The sequence below is a fragment of the Nannospalax galili genome, unplaced genomic scaffold (genome assembly GCF_000622305.1).
Source record: "Nannospalax galili isolate Female #2095 unplaced genomic scaffold, S.galili_v1.0 scaffold87, whole genome shotgun sequence".
In the NCBI taxonomy this organism is placed as follows: Eukaryota; Metazoa; Chordata; class Mammalia; order Rodentia; family Spalacidae; genus Nannospalax; species Nannospalax galili.
The window spans coordinates 207133-227221 of record NW_008360320.1 but is presented as its reverse complement, the minus strand read 5'-3'; the positions used below and the strand labels follow the sequence as shown (position 1 = coordinate 227221).

General features: G+C 39.2%; 1 protein-coding gene across 7 annotated transcripts in view; it reads left to right on the top strand.

The window, feature by feature from the left end:
- Positions 1-6: 6 nt before the first annotated feature.
- The window catches only part of Rif1 (replication timing regulatory factor 1), a 70726-nt gene continuing 50643 nt past the window's right edge, over positions 7-20089 (top strand). For 5 of the 7 annotated variants that reach the window (XM_029559696.1, XM_029559698.1, XM_029559700.1 and 2 more), the window contains exons 1-10: positions 7-211; positions 1162-1240; positions 2972-3068; positions 5052-5179; positions 5267-5361; positions 7683-7872; positions 13155-13247; positions 14578-14716; positions 17809-17960; positions 19535-19652. In XM_029559696.1, the coding sequence (XP_029415556.1) occupies positions 108-211; positions 1162-1240; positions 2972-3068; positions 5052-5179; positions 5267-5361; positions 7683-7872; positions 13155-13247; positions 14578-14716; positions 17809-17960; positions 19535-19652 (1195 nt within the window). In that variant the 5' untranslated portion in view covers positions 7-107. Of the gene's footprint in view, positions 212-1161; positions 1241-2971; positions 3069-5051; positions 5180-5266; positions 5362-7682; positions 7873-13154; positions 13248-14577; positions 14717-17808; positions 17961-18068; positions 18131-19534; positions 19653-20089 lie in introns of those variants that run through there. The other 2 variants (XM_029559699.1, XM_008825146.3) reach the window with 2 other exon arrangements.

The following is a 20089-nucleotide window of genomic DNA, read 5'->3' as shown; positions in this document are numbered from 1 at the left end:
CGCTCGGGCCGGCGAGCAGCTGTGGGCGCCGCGCGAGCCTGGCCGTTGCCGGTTGTGCCACCGATCACCGGCGTCCTCTCTTCCGGTCCTACCTCAGGGTGGCCGACATGACGGCCGCCGGTCGCAGCCCCTTGGAGCCGCTCTTGGAGACCTGGGAAGACCCTTCGGCCTCCCCTGGAGAGCAGACGGACGCCTACCTAAGCTTGACCAGGTGAGGCCTGCCGGGAGGCCCGGGGCGCAGGGAGGTCGGGGTGCACCCGGCCCACTGGCCAGGTGAGGAGCCCCTGTCGGCCGCAGCACCCCTGGGGTCCTGGGGGATGGAGGATTTTGCGTTTTTCTTGGAAACTGGAGGTTTTTTTTTTTTTTAAGTTTGGGCTGGAAGTAGTTTGAAGAGGAGGGATTTTCATTGCAAACCTCCGACGTGTTGGGAACGTGGCTGTTCGGAATGGTTTTGTCGGGCTAGGGGTTTTGAGAGGCAGAGGCTCCCTTACGGGGTCCCCGCTGGCCTCGAACTTGTGACGGTCCCGCATTAGCCTTCCCACTGCTGAGATTCCAGGTGTGCACGCCACCCAGCGCATCTCCAGAATGGGTTTGCTAATTGAACAGGAACCTGGTTTTTGATCTATTTGGAAAATGCTAGAAGTTTTCCCCAATCTGGACGGACGACTTCGCAAAATTAGTAGTAAACATCTGAGTAAGGAGAGGGATTCCCATTCGTCTTAACATGCTTGAGTACACAGTAAAGGCCAGAACATTCTGGTGGGAGTCACCGCTTCTGATGGATTTTGCAATGTTTTCTGTGTGTAGTTTTTAAGGATCGAGTGTATTCATTTTCAAGAACGTGAAAGTACTCTTTAAAATATTTTTTCGACAGGGCTACATTATAACACATTAAAAAAAATTAAAGTAATAAATTTTTGAAAAAGAGTTTTGAAAATGATTTGTATATGGGCTTCAGTGGTAGTGGAGCCTGAGTTACAGGTAACCACAGGTGAGCCACCTGACAGGGGTGTCGGAATTGAAACTCTGGTCCTCAGCAAAGAGAGAAGTGTGTCCTAATATTGAGAGCATTTGTCCTGCCCTGAAAGGAATCTTCAAGTAATTACAGTACTTTTTTGTTTCTGCCTTTTGCCTAAACTTGTATCCTGTCTTCTTTTAAAGTCGTATGACTGGAGAAGAAGGAAAAGAAGTCATTACAGAAATTGAGAAAAATCTTCCTCGGCTGTATAGAGTTCTAAAGGTATTTATTTTTTAATATCTTGGCGACAGGGTCCCAGTCTGCCTCCATGGCTGGCCAGGAGCTCACTAGGTAGCCCAGACTGGCCTGAAGGCCCAGCAAGTCCTTTCAAGTGCAAGGCTTATAAGTATAAGCCATTCTACCTAGCTTTCCATTATTACAGTTTTTTACTTTGGATACAACATTTGAGTGGTGTGACATCACCCGGTGAGCTAGTAACACCTTGAATGTAAAATAGCAGTAGTATTGATAGGATTAGTACACTTTTTGATTACTTAAAATTCATCAGATACTCTTAATTGCCTTACATATGCGCTCTCAGATTAATTCTCCAGACCCCAGGACCCCTGGTATGCTTGGCAAATGTTCTGTATGTACCACAGAGTTCTGCCTGTAGCCCTGAGTTTACTCTGAGTCCTACTTGGCACCTTAGGAAAATTGGCGTAATTTGCCTAAAGTTCCTCATTGCCATTTGAATCCAAAGCCTTTTCTCTTAAAAGCAATAGTCACAAATTTACCTGTTTGGGGGAAATACATTTCTACATAAGTTACCTTAAAATGACAGCTATCTTTGGTCTACACTATAGATAAGAGAATATTCATATGTGTTTCTTTGGTTTTTTTTTTTTTTTTTTTTTTTTTTTTTTTTTTTTTTTTTTTTTTTTCGTCTGGGCAGAAAGTTTGAGCGTCCTAGTGTGTCCCTGGCTGGCCTGGAACTTTTTAAAGTAGCCATCCAGGTGATAGTCCCCCAGCCACTGCTGGAATTACAGGCCAACATTCACATGTCCAGCAGTATTCACATTCTTTAGATCTTGATTCACCTTCAGTTTGCTAATTATGCCTGGTTGAAAAATTGTAACGCATATTTTTAAATTATAGTTAACTGTTTTTGCTTTGTTTAGTGGTAATAGTATTTAACACCAGTCTGTCTGTTCTTTCCTTTTCTTGACCACTTAATGACTTTGTGATCAGCCATCAATACTTTTCAATATTCTTGGTTTTATAGTGGAAACATTACCCCAAACTTATTGAAGTTATTATTATTACTATTTTTTTGACAGGGTCTCTAGTCCAGGCTTGCCTTGAACTTCTATATAGCTGAGGATGACCTTGAACTTCTGATCCTCCTGCCTCCCCAGTGCTGGGATTACAGGCATGTGCCACCACACTATTTATGCAGTGCTGGGGCTTGAACCCAGGGCTTCATGCATGCTAGGCAAGCACTTTGCCAACTGAGCTACATCTCTAGCCCCAAATTTCTTAAAAATTTTTAAATTTAAGATTGAGATATTTTAAAGTGCCTAACACTTAGATACTTGGGAAGTGTTACATTGCAACCGCTTTTCTCCCCTTCCCCTGGAAGAAGGCAGCACCATACTAAAGCTAGGATGTCCACTTTTCATTTGAGACTTGCTAATCTGTTGTAGGAGAGCTGCCATGCTCCTGTTTGTTTCCTGTCTAATAATCTTAACATCTTTGTCCCCTTGGCTTTTCTTTGTGTTTGCATGGGTACATGGGGATGTCCTTTATCTTTTAATAAAAATGTTCTTCCAGTTGATCTTATTTCTAGTTCCAGCCTCTTTCGCTAAGCTATGTAGCTAGCTTCCTGATCTTTTTTCCCTATTCCCAAAAAGTTGCCTGGATTGAGTGGATTAAAATGTAATAACTGGTTTGTAACTGGCTTTATTTCTTAGAAATTGTTTCTCTGCTATAAATGTGATTTTGTTTTTGTAGGCTCACATTTCCAGTCAAAACTCAGAACTGAGTAGTGCTGCCCTACAGGCCCTGGGATTTTGCTTATATAATCCCAAAATTACCTCAGGATTATCAGGTAGATAAATTGATTATGACTTTTAATATTTATTGAGTTCAAATAAGTACAAGTGGTTTGGGACTAGAGAGATGGCTCAGCGATTAAGAGCACTGACTTCTCTTGCAGAAGACTTGGGTTTGATTCCTAGCACCACATGGCAGCCAGCAACCATACATAAACTCCAGTTCCAGGGGATCCAACCCCCTCTTCTGACCTCCATAGGTATTACATGACACGGGTACACTTACACACATGTACACAATGCACTCATATACATAAGATAAAAAAATAATAAAATATAAAGTAAGTGATTTGAGACAGTTAAGGTGCTATTACCTGTGGATTAATTTCATAATCTGTAATTTAGGATTTCCATTTTTTTACATTTATTTTGTGTATATTTGCACCTGCCCTTGAGGTCAGGGGACAATTTGCAGGAATTACTTATACTTCCACTATGCCATGTGGATCTCAGGGATTGAACAGGTCTTCAGGTAGCAAGTGCCTTCACTAAACCATTTCGCTGGCCCCATTTTGTGACTAGCTCTCACTATATACCAAGTAGGCCTTGAACTTAAGAGTCTTCCTCCCCAGCCACCCAGAGTGGGATTGGGATTATAAGTATACACCATTATGCCTGGTTTATGATTTCCTTGTGAGATAACCTAAATGAAGTTTTAAATTTAATGCTCTAGAAAATCTGGCTGTTTGCTTGTTTATTTACTTTTGCATGTATGTATGTAATTCTCTCTGCTGGTGCTGCACCCAGGGCCTTCTAATTGCTAAGAAAGCACTCTACCACTGGGTTACTCCTCAAAACTCAAATAACGGTGTTTAAACATGGTAGCATACTGTGGTATAGCTCAGTTGGTAGCATGTGTGCTCAGCATGTGTGAGGCAGTGGTTTTGATTTCTAGCACAAAATAAACACTACAGCTATATAGGAACTAAATCCTTTTTAAACTTTATTATTTTACATTTCTTTATGTTTAAAGAATAGTTTTTCATTTAATTTTTGTAATACTTTTTTTTTGTGTGTGTGTGTGTATGACCTATGTGGAGGCCAGAGACAACCATTGGGAGTTAGTTCTCTCCTGCCATGTAGGGTCCAGGGATTGAACTCAACATAATGAGGCTTGGTTGCAAGCACCATTGCTAGCTTAACCACCTTGTCAGCCTCTAAACTTTACTTTTGAGACAGGATCTTACTATGTATCCCTGGCTGGCCTAGAACTTACTGTGTAGATCAGGCTGACCTCAAACTCAACAGAGATTCTCTTTCCTCTATTTCCCAAGAGCTTGGATTAAAGTTATATCTTTTATTTGGAAAGTTATTTCTAATTTATCTGATAATTTTATCTGCTGTCTGATAGGCATATATGCTAAGAAATATGTTGCATTTAAGAGTTCTTTTACAATAACAAGTAAAAGTGGTGGTGACAGTGCAAAGGCATTTTCTCATATGTTAAATAATACTGTTCTATCTAGTAGTTGCTGGTATAAAAGAAACCTAGGAGATTACAGGAACTGAGGAGTAGGCATAAGGATATCAGAAAGTTGTTGCTCTTTTTTTCCTCAGTGGAAGGTCACAGTTTTTTCTTCTTATGTAAGCAATGTAAGCCTAAAATAGTTGCTGATTTTGGAGTAGAGTTGTAGGATTAGCAACATCCTACCAAAAGATCCCTTATGTTTACTAACTACATAGCTGATTTATTTGCATAAGATGACTGATCTGAAGTGTGCTACTGGTGTGTGTTTTTCTCAGCTGTATCTTCCCTTTGGTCTGGGGTTGTTTTTTGGGAAGAAGTGTCATACCAGTCAGTATCTTTACTCTCTGTTGGTTCTGATCCATCTTGATCCTTCCCTAAATCTGCAGTTAACATTATTTTTCTTTACTTTATATTTGAGATTTTTGTTGTTGTAGTTTTTGAGACATGGTCTCTCTGTATTTGAGAATTTAAAGATCATAACTAATTGAAATTAAAACTGCTTGCTTTTCAGGGGCAAATATTCAAGAATTGCTTTTAAAATTGAGCAGTATCATTAAGAGTTCAGACAAAAATGTATGTACCAGGGCACTTTGGGTAATATCCAAACAGACATTTCCTACTGAAGTTGTCAACAAAATGGTAAGTATAGTTTCTGTATATCTCAATTATGTGTCAGTGAAGCAAATCTGGCTCATTTGACTTATATTGACTTATTTTGTCTTTTAGGTATCTAGTATAATTGATTCACTGGAAGTAGTATTAAACAAAGGAGGGACACATTCTGCTGTTGTTGATTTTGAAGCATTAAATGTTATTATAAGGTATGAAATTGGTTCTTGTGTAAATTAGAGTAAACATTGGAGTTTGTAGATTTAAATATAAGATAAATGTTAAAAGAAGGGAATACCAGGGCTGGCAAGATGGCTCAGCGAATAAGGCACTTGCCACCTAACACGTCTGACAGTCTGCGTTTGATTCCTGGAACCCACGTGATAGGAGGAGACCTGACTCATGCAAGTTGTCCTGACCTCCACACATGCTCACAAAAATGAAAACACACATGTGCATGTGTACACACACACACAAAAGAAAGGGAGTATCATTTAGACCAAAAAATTTAAGCAAAAAAAAGGTAGAAGAAGGTATGTGTAAGTTGCTAGGTTTATTTTTATTGAAACAGTCTCAATGAAACTACTTCTGTTTATTACAACAGTTCTGGTTCTGAAAATTCTATGTTAAGGCTTTGAAAACGAATACACTCATCGGTGAGCCTAGCCAGGAACATCTTAGTCCCTTACTCTTAACAGACATGCTAACAGCACAAACTTTGTTTTTCAGTCTCCAAATGTTTTCTTCCATAATTAAGCTTTTGCTTTAATTATTCGGATGCTGTAGTTGACTCTTAGATGATATCATATTGCTCTGGTAGCTTTTAATAATGTTCAGTTTAATGGTATACACTATTTTTAATTTTCTGAAACTACATTTATTTGGGGAATGTGGCATGCACATGCCATTGTGCCTTTGTGGAGGTCAGCAGACAACATGATGAAATTGGTTCTTTCCACTGGGTGTGGTGGCACACGCCTTTAATCCCAGTGCTTGGGAGACAGGCAGGCAGATCTCTGAGTTCCAGGCCAGCCTGGTCTACATAGTTCCAGACCAGCTTGGGAGACCCTGTCTCAAGAAAAAGAAAGAGACCAGACATGGTGGTGGCCTTTAATCCCTCTAGCAGAGGCAGGCAGATTTCTGTGAGTTTAAGGCCAACCTGGTCAGTTTGTCAAGTTCCAGGTCAGCTGGGGCTACAGGAAGACCCTGTCTCAAAAAGACCAAAAAAAAAAGAGAGAAAGAAATTGGTTCTTTCTACCATGTGGGTCCCAGAAATCAAAATCAGGTCAGCAGACACCTTAACCTGCTGAGTCATCTTTACCAGCCCATAAGGTATTTTAAAAATTTTCACTCTATGCTCAAGATTGTTTTCCTTATTTAAACATTTTGTGGAAACAAGTCTAAGAGTGTAGCTCAATGATAGAGTGCTTCTTTTTCATGCATGAGGTGCTGGGTTTAATCCTTAGGGCTACAAAGAACTTCACAAAATAAATAAAACAGCCCAAAAAACCCCAGCATACACTATAAATGTATACAGGTGACCGTTTAATCTACTTGTATATATGTATGTATACATTCTAAAACAACTGGATAATGTTAGGTATATTTTCCTGCTAGTTTTACAGTGTGAAGGAGAAAAGCCTAGAGCTTTGAGCGCAAGTTCCTATCATTGAGCTACTCCCCCAACCAGATCTTTCTCTTTTTTCTTTTAATATGAGACAGTCTCAATAAGTTATCCAGGCTGACCTTAAATTCATTATATAGGCTAGGTAGGCCTTGAACTTGTAACCCCCTTGCCTTGGCCACTTGGATAGCTGGCTGTGTCACCCAGCCCAGTTTCTTGGTAGTTTAGCTTAATCTCACTTTTTTCTTATTTTTTGAAAATTTTTAAATTTATTTTTATTTTATGTGTATAAGTGCCCTTCTGTCATGACTTGCTCATGGAAGCCAGAAGAGGGCATTGGATCCATGACACTGGAGTTACAGGAGGTTGTTAGCCACCATGTCAGTGTTGGGAACCAAACCCAGGTCCTCTGCAAGAGCAACCAGTGCTTTTAACTTCTGAGCCATCTCTCCAGCCCACTTTTTTTATTATTTATTTTTTGAATGATGTATAGATTTTATCCCATTTACAGAAAATGAAACTGATAAGGTCAGAGGTTCCAGGAGCCTCCTACTCCCATTCTGTTTTTTTTAACCTTTATGTGCAGCAATACAGTTTACATATTTAACAACACTAATTGTTGATAAAGTTTTAAATAGAAGATTGTGTGGTCATTTTCTTGCTTTCTCATTTGTCCCTTGTTAGAAATGCATCTGGGATCTCAAGAAAATGACCACATAATCTATTTTTAAAGGTAGTTTCACTATGTAGCCCTACCTGGCCTGGATCTGGTCAGACTAGGCTGGCTCTGAACTTCAGAGATCTGCCTGCCACTACCCCTCTAGTACTGAGATTAAAGGCACATACCACCATGTCCCGCCTTTGACCTCATTTTTACCTTTAATTTAGATATTGATTTCTCTATTGTAGGCTAATTGAACAAGCCCCAATTCAAATGGGAGAAGAGTCTGTGAGGTGGGCCAAATTGGTTATACCATTAGTTGTTCATTCAGCACAAAAAGTACATTTGCGGGGAGCCACTGCTCTAGAGATGGGAATGCCATTGTTGCTTCAGAAACAACAAGAAATAGCATCAATTACAGAGCATCTTATGACTACTGTGAGTATTTTGTGTTGTATAAGAATTTTTCCTAAATTCTGCATTAAGTTCTACTTCAAGCTTAAGATGTATCCTGGGCTCGTTGGTAAAATTAGACTATGACCAAGTAGTTTAGTTCTGAATAAGAACAAAAAATTGGGTTGGGCATTTATGTCAGTGGTAGAGTGTTTACTTACGATGCACTGTGTTCAGTCCTCAGCCTCACAAGACAAAACAAAAAAATCTGAAAAAAAGTTTTTTTAACTTAGTTATAACTCATAACAAGTGAGTTGTCTATTCATACTCATTTTTACTAAAGGCTAGGTGTTGTATCTGATGAATAAAGAGGAATTGTATTTCTGAAAGAGGAAGAGCAGAGGCTGATATAGTATTACTGGGGTGTTTACTGTAGCATCTCAGTAGATAAAATTTAATGCAATAAGCTCATATACTGTCTACAATTTCCTGGTTACTGCTTTAGGTCTTAGGTTTGCCAGCTCTTGCTCTTGTGGTATTTATTGAGCATCTGTCATATACAGTGCATTATTCTAGGTATTGTTACTATGGTATGAATAAGGCTTTGCAAGATTTACTTTCTAATACAAGAAAAAGGATGGCGTATATAGTGTACTGAGTAAATGTTAAAATCATGACATTTGGGGACTGAAGAGATGGCTCAGCAGTTAAGAACACTGGTTGTTCTTGCAGAAGACCCAGGTTCGAATCCCAGCACCCACATAATACAACTGCTAACAGCTGTTGGTAACTCCAATCCCAGGAGATCTGACAGCCTCTTAGGCTCTCCAAGAGCATTGCACAACATGGGTACACTTTCCTACATGCAGGCAATACACACATACACATAAAATAAAAATAATTAAAAAAAAACAAACATGATATACAGTGACTTAAAGGCTTTGTGAGAATTTGCTGTATGGATAATAAGAATAGGATCAGCTCATTTTAGGTAAGAAAGCTGAGTGCAAAAGGGCCTGTAGCTGTTTGTGCACCTAGTTTGTCTCAGGGAATGTCATGGGCAGTCTTTTGCAGTAGGAGAATGTCCAGGGTAAAGGGCCTTAAGGACCCTTTTCTGGTGGGAGGGGCGTCAGGGTCTTACTATATAGCCCTTACTGGCCTGGAACTTACTATATAGACAGACCCAGGTGGCCTTGAACTCTCAGTGAGTGGTCTGCTTGCTGTTGCCTCTTCAGTGCTGGGATTAAAGGCCTGTGCCACCATACCTGGCCCATTGTAAGGTTTTGATTTCTGTGTGTGCACATGTGCATATATGCATGGGTGCTTGTGTGTTTGTGTGGGTGCTTGTATACATGTAGAGGTACATAGAACAATCTTGAGTATTCCTCTTGCATCATCCACCTTTGTGTTTTAGACAGTCTTTCACTGGTCGTGAAATCAATGGCCAATGAAACCTGGGAATCTTTTAACCTTCCCAGCATTGGGATTTCACTCACTACAATGTCCGTTTTTTCAACATGGAGATCAATTTTAGGTCTTCATGCTTACCCTTCAAACATTTTACCTGCTCAGTTATTTCCCAAGCTCTTAAAAAGTTCTGATAATACAGTGATTTAAAGGCAAAGCCACATGCTGGTTACTTGCTGTGATATATATTCTTGAGTGAAACAGCTAGAGAAGAGGAAGAATTTCTTTTGGTCCCTGGTTTTAGAGGCTTGGATATTTTTCCTGAACGTCATGGTGGCGGGAATATGTTGCAGGGGATATGCTTTCTTATTTTTACTTTTATTTTTATGCGTGCGAGTGTATTGCCTGCATGTAGGTAGGTGTACCTGTGTTGTGCAATACCCTCAGAGGTCAGAAGAAGGCAGTGTGGGTGCTAGGAATTGAACCTGGGTCCTCTGCAAGAGCAACCAGTGCTCTTAACCGCTGAGCCATCTCTCCAGCTCCACAGGGATCTGTTTCATCTCATAGTGGACAGCATACATCTGTGATCCTAGCACCTGAGGGCCATAGACAAATGAGTCTCTTAAGTTTTAAGACAGCCTGGTATGCATAGCAAGTGACAGGCCAGTTAGAGTAACATAATGAGATTGTCTTTAAAGAATTAAAATTAGTAATAATAGGAAGCAGAGAATTGGAAGGGCCTAGGGTAAGCTATGCCATGCAGTGACATGCCCACTATTGTGCTTTCTCAAAATGAACCAATCTTCTAATTTTGAGAACCTTCTAAGATAGCTGTAGGGCCAGTGAATAAGGACTCGTTGACAAGCCTGGGGACTCGAGTTCAGTTTCTGGGACCTACACGATGGAAGGAAAGAACCTACTCCTACAAATTGTCCTCTGACCTCCACACACGCATGCACCCACACACATATACCCCCCCCCCCCAAATAGCTCCACTAGGTAGGGACTAAGTAGTCAAAGCATGAACCTCTGGAGGATATGCATATTCAGTCCATAATTACATTTGCATATTTTGAGCTTAAGAGAAATATTGAGAGAAATATTTACTGACTTGAATTTGGATTTAAAGAAATTACTCTGGCTGAAAATGAGAACTGGGGTTGCAGTGGGGTAGAGTTGCAGGGTGATTGAGCAGGAGGTTGAATGATAATCTAGGCACTGAGGGAACTTTCCAGATTCTAAAACCTGGAGTTCTGGTTTTAAAATTAAGACTTGTGGGTAATGTTTAAAGTAAGTATGTGATTCTGTTACCTTCAAGAACTGTTTTATTCTGATAAATTAATTTTAAATAGCATATGAAGTAAAGTATTATTATTGTATTTATGTGTATATGTATTTGCTTGTGTGAGTTTGTGTGCACCACATGCGTTAGGAGCCCTCACCCAACAGAAGAGGGTGCTTAATCCACTGGCGCTATTAAAGATTGTTTTGAGCTCCCGTATGAATGTTGGAAACTGAACCCAGGTCTGCAAGAGCAGTAAGCACTCAACCATTTTGCCATCTCTCCAGCCCCTAAAGTACCTTTTTATTCATGTGTATGTGTGCATGTTTGTGCATATGTGCACAGAAGCCAGATGTCAGTGTCTGTTGTCTTGTTCTCGTCTTGGTTTTTTTTTAGATTTTATTTATTTATTTTTTGTGTATGAGTGTATTGCGTGCATGTATGTGAGTGCACCCATGTCGTGCAGTGCTGTGGAAGTCAGAAGAGGGCTTTGACTTTCCCTGGAACTGGAGTTAAGGACGATTCGTAGCTGCCATGTGAGTGCTGGGAATCGAACCCGGGTCCTCTGCAAGAGCAGTCAGTGCTCTTTAACAGCTGAGCCGTCTCTCCAGCCCCCATCTTGTATTTTTGAAACAAGGTCTCACTGAACCTGGAGTTCACTGATTAGCTAGTCTGGCAGGCCAGCAAGGCCCCACCCCATCACTGGCATTATCAGCATTATACTCTACACTTAGTTTTTTTTTTTACCTGGGTGCTGGTGATCTGAACCCAGGTCTTCATACTTGTATAGAAAGCACTTTATTCACTGAGTCATCTCCCTTGTTTCCTAAATAATTGTATTAGTCAGGGTTCTCCAAAGAAACAGAACCAGTAGAATGAATATGTATAAAGATTTATCAGCTTAGCTCACAGGATAGAGTCCGAGTAGTCCAACAATGGCTGCACCACACTGGAGAGGCTGAGAATCTGTAGTCGCTCAGTCCACAAGGCTGGATGTCTCAGTAGTCCCAATCTGGTGCTGGAGGTCTGACAAATTCCAAAATATCAGCTAGTCTTCGGTCTACAGCAGCAAGACGAACCCACCAGCGAGAGAGAAGGCAAGCCGCAAAAAGCCCCGTGTTCTCCTCTGCCTTGGTCTTTAAACCGGCTGCCATCAGAAGGTAACACCCACATTTAGGGTGTGTCTTCCGGCTTTAGATGATCCAATCAAGAAGTTCTCTTTCATTTCAGTTAATCTCAGATCAAATCAAGTTGACACCCAGGATTAGCCATCACAATAATTTATACATTTGAGCCAGAACTTTTAATTAAAAATTTTTCATTTTAAAATTTATTTTATCGTGTGTATGAGTGCCAGAATGCACATGCCACAGTACGTGTGTGATCAGAGGACAGTTTTTGGGAATCATTCGTACTTGGGTTCTGGAATGGAACTCAGGCTTGTCAGGCTTGCAGATAGTTAGGCTTGTACCACATGAGCTTTTACCTACTGAACCATCTTACAAACTCCAGAACTTTTTTTGTCTTTTTGAGACAGGGTCTCCTGTAGCTCTAGCTGGTCTTGAACTCACTGGCTAGACCAGACTGGCAGTGACCAGACCAGACTGGCATTGAATTCACAAGAGATCCTCCTGCCTTTGTTTGTATCCCAAGTGCTAGGATTAAAGGTGTGGACTATACCACTAGCCTACTCCAGAACTTTACTATGAAGCTATTTTATTTTTAAAGTTATTAGTTTGAGATTATTGCAATATCATTTGAATTTCAGTTAATGATGTACCCTCTAAAGTTTGTAAATATTCTTTTTATTGTTTTTATTTTATGTATATGAATGTAATGTAGGTAGGTGCACATGTGTCGCATAATGCCTGGGGAGGTCAAAAGAGGGTGTCAGATCCCCTGGAAATGGAGTTAAGGGAGGTTGTTAGCCGCCATTGGCCATCACGTGGGTGCTGGAAATCAAACCTGGGTCCTCTGAAAGAGCAGCCAGTGCTCTTAACTGCTGAGCAATCTCTCCAGCCCCCCTCTGAAGATTTTAAGAAAATCCTGACAGGAAAAATAGGAGCTGAGTTAGTGGATGACAGGATGGTCAGATGAGCACATTAAAATGTTAGTGACTAGAGAGGGCTCAGCCATTAAGAGCAATTGCTATTCTCACAGAGGACCTGGGTTTGGTTCCCAGTACTCACATGGTGGCTAACAACCATACCCCCCCACCTGCCCCGTCTTTTTGAGGCAGGGTCTCCCTATAGCCCCAGCTGGCCTGGAACTCACAGATACCTACCTACCTCTACCCCTCAACCCCCGCTGTGAGGCAGAGGTTAACAACCATTTCAACTCCAGCTCCAGGGTAGCCAACACCCCTTCTGGTTTCTGCAGGTACTACACATATATGCACATTCATACATTGCAGGCAAACACACACATAAAAATCTTTTTAAGTGTTATTTGTAAAACCTAGGGGTTTTTTGTTTTGTTTGATTTTTTAACTGTAGAAAATTTTCAGGTTGCTATATGCTTCAGCTTTTCTTTTGGTTTCTTTTGAGTGTATGCTTTTATTGTTCAAGAGATTATTTGGCTCAGAATAAATTATTAGGGTTTTTTTATTGTTTGGTAAATATTTTATTTTTGTTTACAGAAATTAATCTCAGAACTCCAAAAGCTATTTGTGAGTAAAAATGAGACCTATGTGTTAAAATTATGGCCTTTGTTTGTCAAGCTTCTTGGAAAGGTAAGTGTCAAAATAGTGAACAGTTAATAATTTTTATATGCCAGGAATTTTATTTTTGAGGTGGATTCTTAAAACTGTAGCTCAAGCTGCTGTGGATCTCCTCACATAGCCTAGTCCTACAGTTTGACAATCCCTTTGTGTCAGCCTCCCAAGTTCTGGGTTTATACTATTGAACCACTGTGGCCACCTCATTTTTATGTATATATTCATGTGCATGTTCATGTGTGTGCATGTGAAGGCCAGAGGTCAAACTTGGGTGGCATTTACAACAGTGCCATCTGGCTTTTTAATAAATTTATTATGTTCACTTGTGTGCATGAGGGAAGAGTGTGTGTGTATGCGTGTACATACCATAAATACTTGGTATGTGGAAGGCTATTCCATCTAAGTTTGACTGCATAATAACAAACTTCTGATGTTTAGTGATGCATGATTGTATTTAGATTTTTTAGGTGCTGTGTAATGGAATTACTTTGTCTTATACCTTTTTGGTTGGTGTACAACCATATAAATGTGTTGGCTGACCTTGGTCTCCTGTAACTTTACTATATTTTGTAATTTAATTTTTTGTGGACAAGGTCTTTTAATGGAGTGCAGACTGGCCTTGATTTTACTGTGTAGCCCATCCAGACTGGTCTGAAGCATACAGCAGTCTGCTTGCCTAAGCATCCAGAGTGCTGAGATTGTAGGCATGGGCCATCATAGTGAATATATCATTGAATGTATTAACTTCAATAGATTTCTGTTAAGATTATATATGGTTAGTTGGGTGTAATGACACTTGTAATTCCAGCATTTGTTAAGAAAATTCATTGAGCTTTATGTCTTGTGATAGTAATTAAATTTGGAATGTGTGTATAGTTCAATATTAAATTCAGATTCATAAGATTTTAGATATGTGTTAATAACACATGTTTTTCTTTGTGTACATGGTGTGTATGTGCATGCATGAATGTGTTTGCATATGTGTGTATGCATGTTTGTACACGTACATGGAAGCTAGAGATTGATGTTGGGTGTCTTCCCTGAACATTCTTCATTGTATTTTACCAAGGCAAGCTCTTGCTGAATCTGAGTTCACCATTGCTCTTAATCACCTAACCAGCGGCCATTGGATTCCTGTCCCCACCTCCTTTACTCAGGCTTCCAAGCTCCTGGTCATTGGGCTTACATGGCAAGTGATTTTCCACTGAGCCTTCTCCCTGGCCCCACATAACAAATTTTTTTTGTGTTTGTAGGTAGTGTGGTTTTATTTCCTATGAGCATATATTAAGTGGATAAATAAATTATTTCTTACAGATAAATAACTTTGATTTTTCTCTTTTCCCAGACCTTGCATCGAAGTGGAAGTTTCATCAATTCTTTGTTACAGCTAGAAGAACTAGGATTTCGTAGCGGAACACCCATGATTAAGAAAATAGCTTTTATTGCTTGGAAAAGTTTAATAGATAATTTTGCTTTAAATCCAGGTATGTAAGTAGGTGTTTTTTTGTGTTTTTTTTTTTTTTTTAGGTTCTGTTTTTAATTTTGTGTGTGTATATGTCTGGTGGGGTCTGGGGCACATGGGAGGTCAGAGGACAACTTTGGAAGTCTGTTCTCTCCACCTTGACATGGCTTCTGGGGATCAAACTTAAAACATCATGCTTTTACAGCAAGTGCTTTACCCCTGAGAAATCTTACCAGGTGGGTTGCTTTGTTTTTCAGAGGTTGAACTCAGCAGGTAGCACAAATTAGCCAAATTTTTAATTTTCTATGACTTTATTTTACTTGTAAGTAAAGACTAAACAATGAAGCCCTTTTCTCATTCTTTGGACTTTATAATGAAACTTTATTCTCATTAACTTTTAAGAGAATAGCTCTCTCTCTATTTTTTTAAATAAGATTTAAGACACATTATTGAAAATAGCTAATACAGGCTTTGTCTTAAATCATTTCAGAAATTAAACAAAGTGCAAGATACTACTTGTGACTTTCCAATAAAGTTGAGCATTTTATGTACATCACTTTGAAAGTCATGATACTAAACTGGAGCTCATGACTATTTTAGAAACCAATATATGACAAGAAATAGTGATGATAGTCTTGAACTGAAAATATTAGTGATTTAGGAGATTTTTCTTCTTGTATCACTCAAAAATGCCTTTACTTATGTTTATGAAGAGTATTTAGCCTAAAAGGTCAGTATGAAGACTTATCAGTTACATGACAGCTAATCCTATTTTGATTGATCCTGAATGTTTGTAATCTCTGTTGATAACATTGATTTCATCTTGTTTTCTTCTGCCCCACTTTTTACTGTATTAAGGCAATTTTTGATACTATTTTCTGAAATACTGATAAAAGTACATTTGGGGACATAATTTTTAATTGGAAATCTTGTTACTTTCTAAAGATATTTGCTTATTAACTGGCAAGTACATCTGTATTTAGCAGTATTATGTTTGGTAAGAGAAAGGTTATGACTGGTATGAACTCATTATGGACAGTTTGTAAATCATCACTTTGCTAATACTGAGGAGGCCCTTTTACGAATAGAGTAATAGAAATTCTAAAAAGAAAGTGTCTTGGATTGGGGGACTTCTCACAGGGATCTTCACTATGTACATGGTAATGTTGAATTGAACTCAGGGCCTTGTGTGTAGTGATCTACCACTGAGCTACATCCCATGACTTCTGAACTTGATTTTCTTAGTAGGAGTATTAATTGAAACAGCTAAATGATAGAAACATTGGTGGAAGATATTCCATTAAATACATGGCTTTGCTGATGTCTCAGAGTCCTCAGGTCTTTGTGACAGGATACTTGAGCAAAGGCTATGTCTTAAATGTATGTATCCCAAACCTCAGGTAGCAGTACCTATTAAGTATAAATATTGTTTAAAGAATTGAGTTTCAGGGGCTGGAGAGATGCTTCTCTTCCAGAGACCTGAGTTGGTTTCCAGCACTGTTGCCAGGAAGCTTACACTTTTCTGTGTTAACTCCAGCTCTAGCCCTCTTCTGGCCTCCATGGGCAGCCCCACAGAAACACAAAGAATTTTAAAAAGGAATTTTTTTTTGCATTTATTTGTAAAAACATACTTTATTTTTATTTTATGTGTATTGAGTGCATTGCTAGCTTGTGTGTAAGTGCACCCGTGTCATGCATTGCCCGTGGAGTTTAGAAGAAGGTGTCATATTCCCTGGAACTGAAGTTACAGATGGTTGTTAGCTGCTGTGTGGGTGCTGGATTTCAAACCTGGGTCTTCTGGTCACTGAACCATCTCTCCCACCCCAAAATAAGAATATTAAAAAAAATGTCCTGATATATTGATGCTGACCTTTAATCCCAGTACTTTAGGAGGCAGAGGCAGGTGTATCTCTGAGATGAAGGCCAGCCTGGTCTACCTAGCAAGTTCTAGTCCAGCTGGGGCTACAGGGAGACCCTGTCTCAAAAAGAACAACAAGAAAATCCAGAACAGTAATTTGGTTTCGTTTGTCTGGTGAAGTTTAACAATCTTTTTTTGGTCTTTTTGAGACAGGGTCTCCCTGTAAGCCCCAGGTGTCCTGGAACTCATTATGTAGACCAGGCTGGCCTTGAACTCACAGAGATCCACCTGCCTCCCAAGTGCTGGGATTAAAGGCATGCACTAACACGCCCAGCAACAATCATTAAAGTAGGGTAGACCAGAATCTGTCTAGCTTTCTATATAAAGGCCCCAAATAATTGTGTGATTTTTTTGGGGGGGGGTATTTAGTATTTTTATGTGTATGCGTGTATTGCCTGCATGTAGGTGAGTGCACCCGTGTCGTGCAATGCCCGCGGAGAACAGAAGAGACTGTCATATTCCCTGGAACTGGAGTTACGGACAGTTGTTAGCTGCCATGTGGGTGCTGGGATTTGAACCTGGGTCTTCTGCAAGAACAGTCAGTGTTCTTAACCACTGAGCCATCTCTCCAGCCCCTTGTGCTTGATTTTAAAAAGCTCTTTTTTAAAAAAAAAAAAAACTTTATTTTTTATTTTTATTTTATGTGGATGAGTGTATTGCCTGCATGTGTGTGAGTGTGCCCGAGTTGTGCAGTGCCATAGAGGTCAGAAGAGGGCTTAAGGATGGTTTGTAGCTGCCATGCGGGTGCTGGGAATCGAATCCAAAAATTAATACCCCCCCCCCTTTGACCTAATGTAAAAACAGGCTTCTATTTCTTTTGAGACAGAATCTCATGGCCTATGCTGGCCTACTCCCTGGTCTGAGCCTTCTGAGGGTTAGGATTGTAGATATAAGGTATTAATACTAGTTTATTGCCTCCGTGTCTTTTAGGAAATTGTAGTATATGTGGTTTCAACCAATGCGATACTAGTAACATCCTTTTAGTTATAACAACCGAAAGTATTGTAGACATTGTCACAGGTCTACATTCCCTCCTGGGAATATTGTCCCCATTATGTTACATAACATCTAATATTAAAATTTATATTCTGTGTTTTTGGTCTGTCTGTACTATAATTTGTCTAAGTGAAAAGTTGCTAGTTTTTCCTCTGTTTTCTTACTATGATCTTTTACCTGTGTGCTTCTTTTCCTTTAAGATATACTTTGTAGTGCAAAAAGACTCAAGTTGTTGATGCAGCCTTTGAGTTCCATCCATGTGAGAACAGAAACTCTAGCACTAACAAAACTAGAAGTCTGGTGGTATTTACTGATGAGACTTGGACCTCAGCTTCCTGGCAATTTTGAACAGGTAACATTGCAATTATTAACTGTGTTTTTATTAACGTCCTAATTTTTAATTAAATTGTCGTCTCAATTTAGTTATCCTTAAGAATACAACTCTTACTACTATCAAATCTAGAAGTGTGGTGGTATTTACTGATGAGACTTGGACCTCAGCTTCCTGGCAATTTTGAACAGGTAACATTGCAATTATTAACTGTGTTTTTATTAACGTCCTAATTTTTAATTAAAAAATATTATATATATTTATTTATTTTTTTGAGACAACATCTCACTATGTAGCTCTAGCTGGCCTGGACCTCTTGATAACAAGATGGGCCTGGAATTCATAGAGGTCTGCCTGCCTCTGCCTCCCATGTGCTGGGATTATTGATGTGTACACCTGTGTGTGTCCTTAAATTCTTACCAGTTTCATCTCATCTGTTTTTATTGCTTTTGATATGTGCCCATATACCTCAGTAAATGAAAGATACTTTTTTTGGTTGAGAACCTGAGCTCATTTCCTGCAAAGAGTATTCTCCAGTGGCCTGAAATGACCTATCCATTTACCACTTCAATCAGCAAATGCTGCAGTACCTATTCTTAGTGTAGGAACATTTATTATTTTGAAAAGGTCTTAAGATTTTTAAAAATTTTATGTATGTGAATATTTTGCCTGCATACATGCATGTATGTGTACCATGTGTGTATGCCTGGTGACTAGGGAGTCCAGAAGAGGGTTGGGAAACCCTTTAATTGATTTACAGATGATTGTGACGGTTTTGTGAGTTTGGGATTGATCCTTGGTCCTTTGCAAGAGCAGTAAGTACTTTTAACTGCTGAGCCCCTAAAAAGAATTTTTTTTTAAAAAAACTGTTTAGCCATCAACTAATGAACATTAGTGAAATAAAATAGCAAGTGCTATACTACTGGGTAGATTCAAGGTTGGTAGAAGCAAAATTCTTTTTCTCTCCTTTTTCTAGAGTATGTAGTTTCAACCAATTATTTTATATGCTTACTGGGATAAAAATACTAAATCTGATCTAAACCTTTGTGAGTTTTTAGTTTATTTTGTTAATTCTGGTGTCTGTTTCTGACATTTTAATAGTTCAAAGGGAATAAATAGTGCTGATAATGTATACCTTTTCCAATTCTTTCTGGTCTCCTTAAATTTCATGCACAAAGTACACTTACATGCACAAAAAACATACACATAAAAAAACAATTTTTAAATGCTTAGGACTAGAAATGTTTTGTGTTTCGGGATTTTTTCCAGATCTTGTGATATTTGAATATACATCACTTAGGGATAGGACTCAAGTCTAAACATGAAGTTCATGTGTTTCATATACTTTATATATGCCCTGAAGGCACTTGTACATGTATTTATTTTGCTATCCCTTCCATGAGATTGGTTGGTTACATGTAGAATTTTCCACTTGAATCAAAACTGATACTGTGTTTAGAAATTTTTAGGATTTTAAATTTGGGGTGCTCTATGCCTGTGTCAGAAGAATGAAGATTGCTTAAAGTAGATTTGTAAAGTTTAAAAGAAATTTTCAAGTGAGATTATTGCTGTTTTGTTTTCATTTATCCTAATAGGTCTGTGTGCCTCTGATTCAGAGTACAATAAGTGTTGATAATAGTACCTCACCTCAAGGCAGTTCTTCCCGGGGATCTGCTTCTCAAGGCTTAAGTCCTGTGACTTCTGTACACAAAGGTAAGAGACAGATTTCATTACTTTTGAAAAGTCTTTGAGGCAGGTAGATTTCTGAGTTCAGGGACAGCATAGTCTACTTAGAGAGTCTGGATGGCATAGACCCTTTTTCCAGAAAAGGTCTTAACAAATCTTACAAGAGGGGAGGAGGACTGAAGGACTGGACAGACTGCTCAGCAGTAGTTCTGCTCTTTCACAGGACCCAGGTTTGGCAGATCACAACTCCTTTAACTCCAGCTTCAGGGGATCTGATACCTCTGGCTTCTGTGGGCATCTGCACACACGTATATACTCCCACACAGACACATACACATAATTAAAAATAAAAATAAACTTTAAACAAAATTTTAACAGGTAAAAGAAATGTAATAGTATTGGGAAATACTTATATGTTACTACTTTGTTGGCCTTTTTCAGTTTAGATTTTATTTATATATATA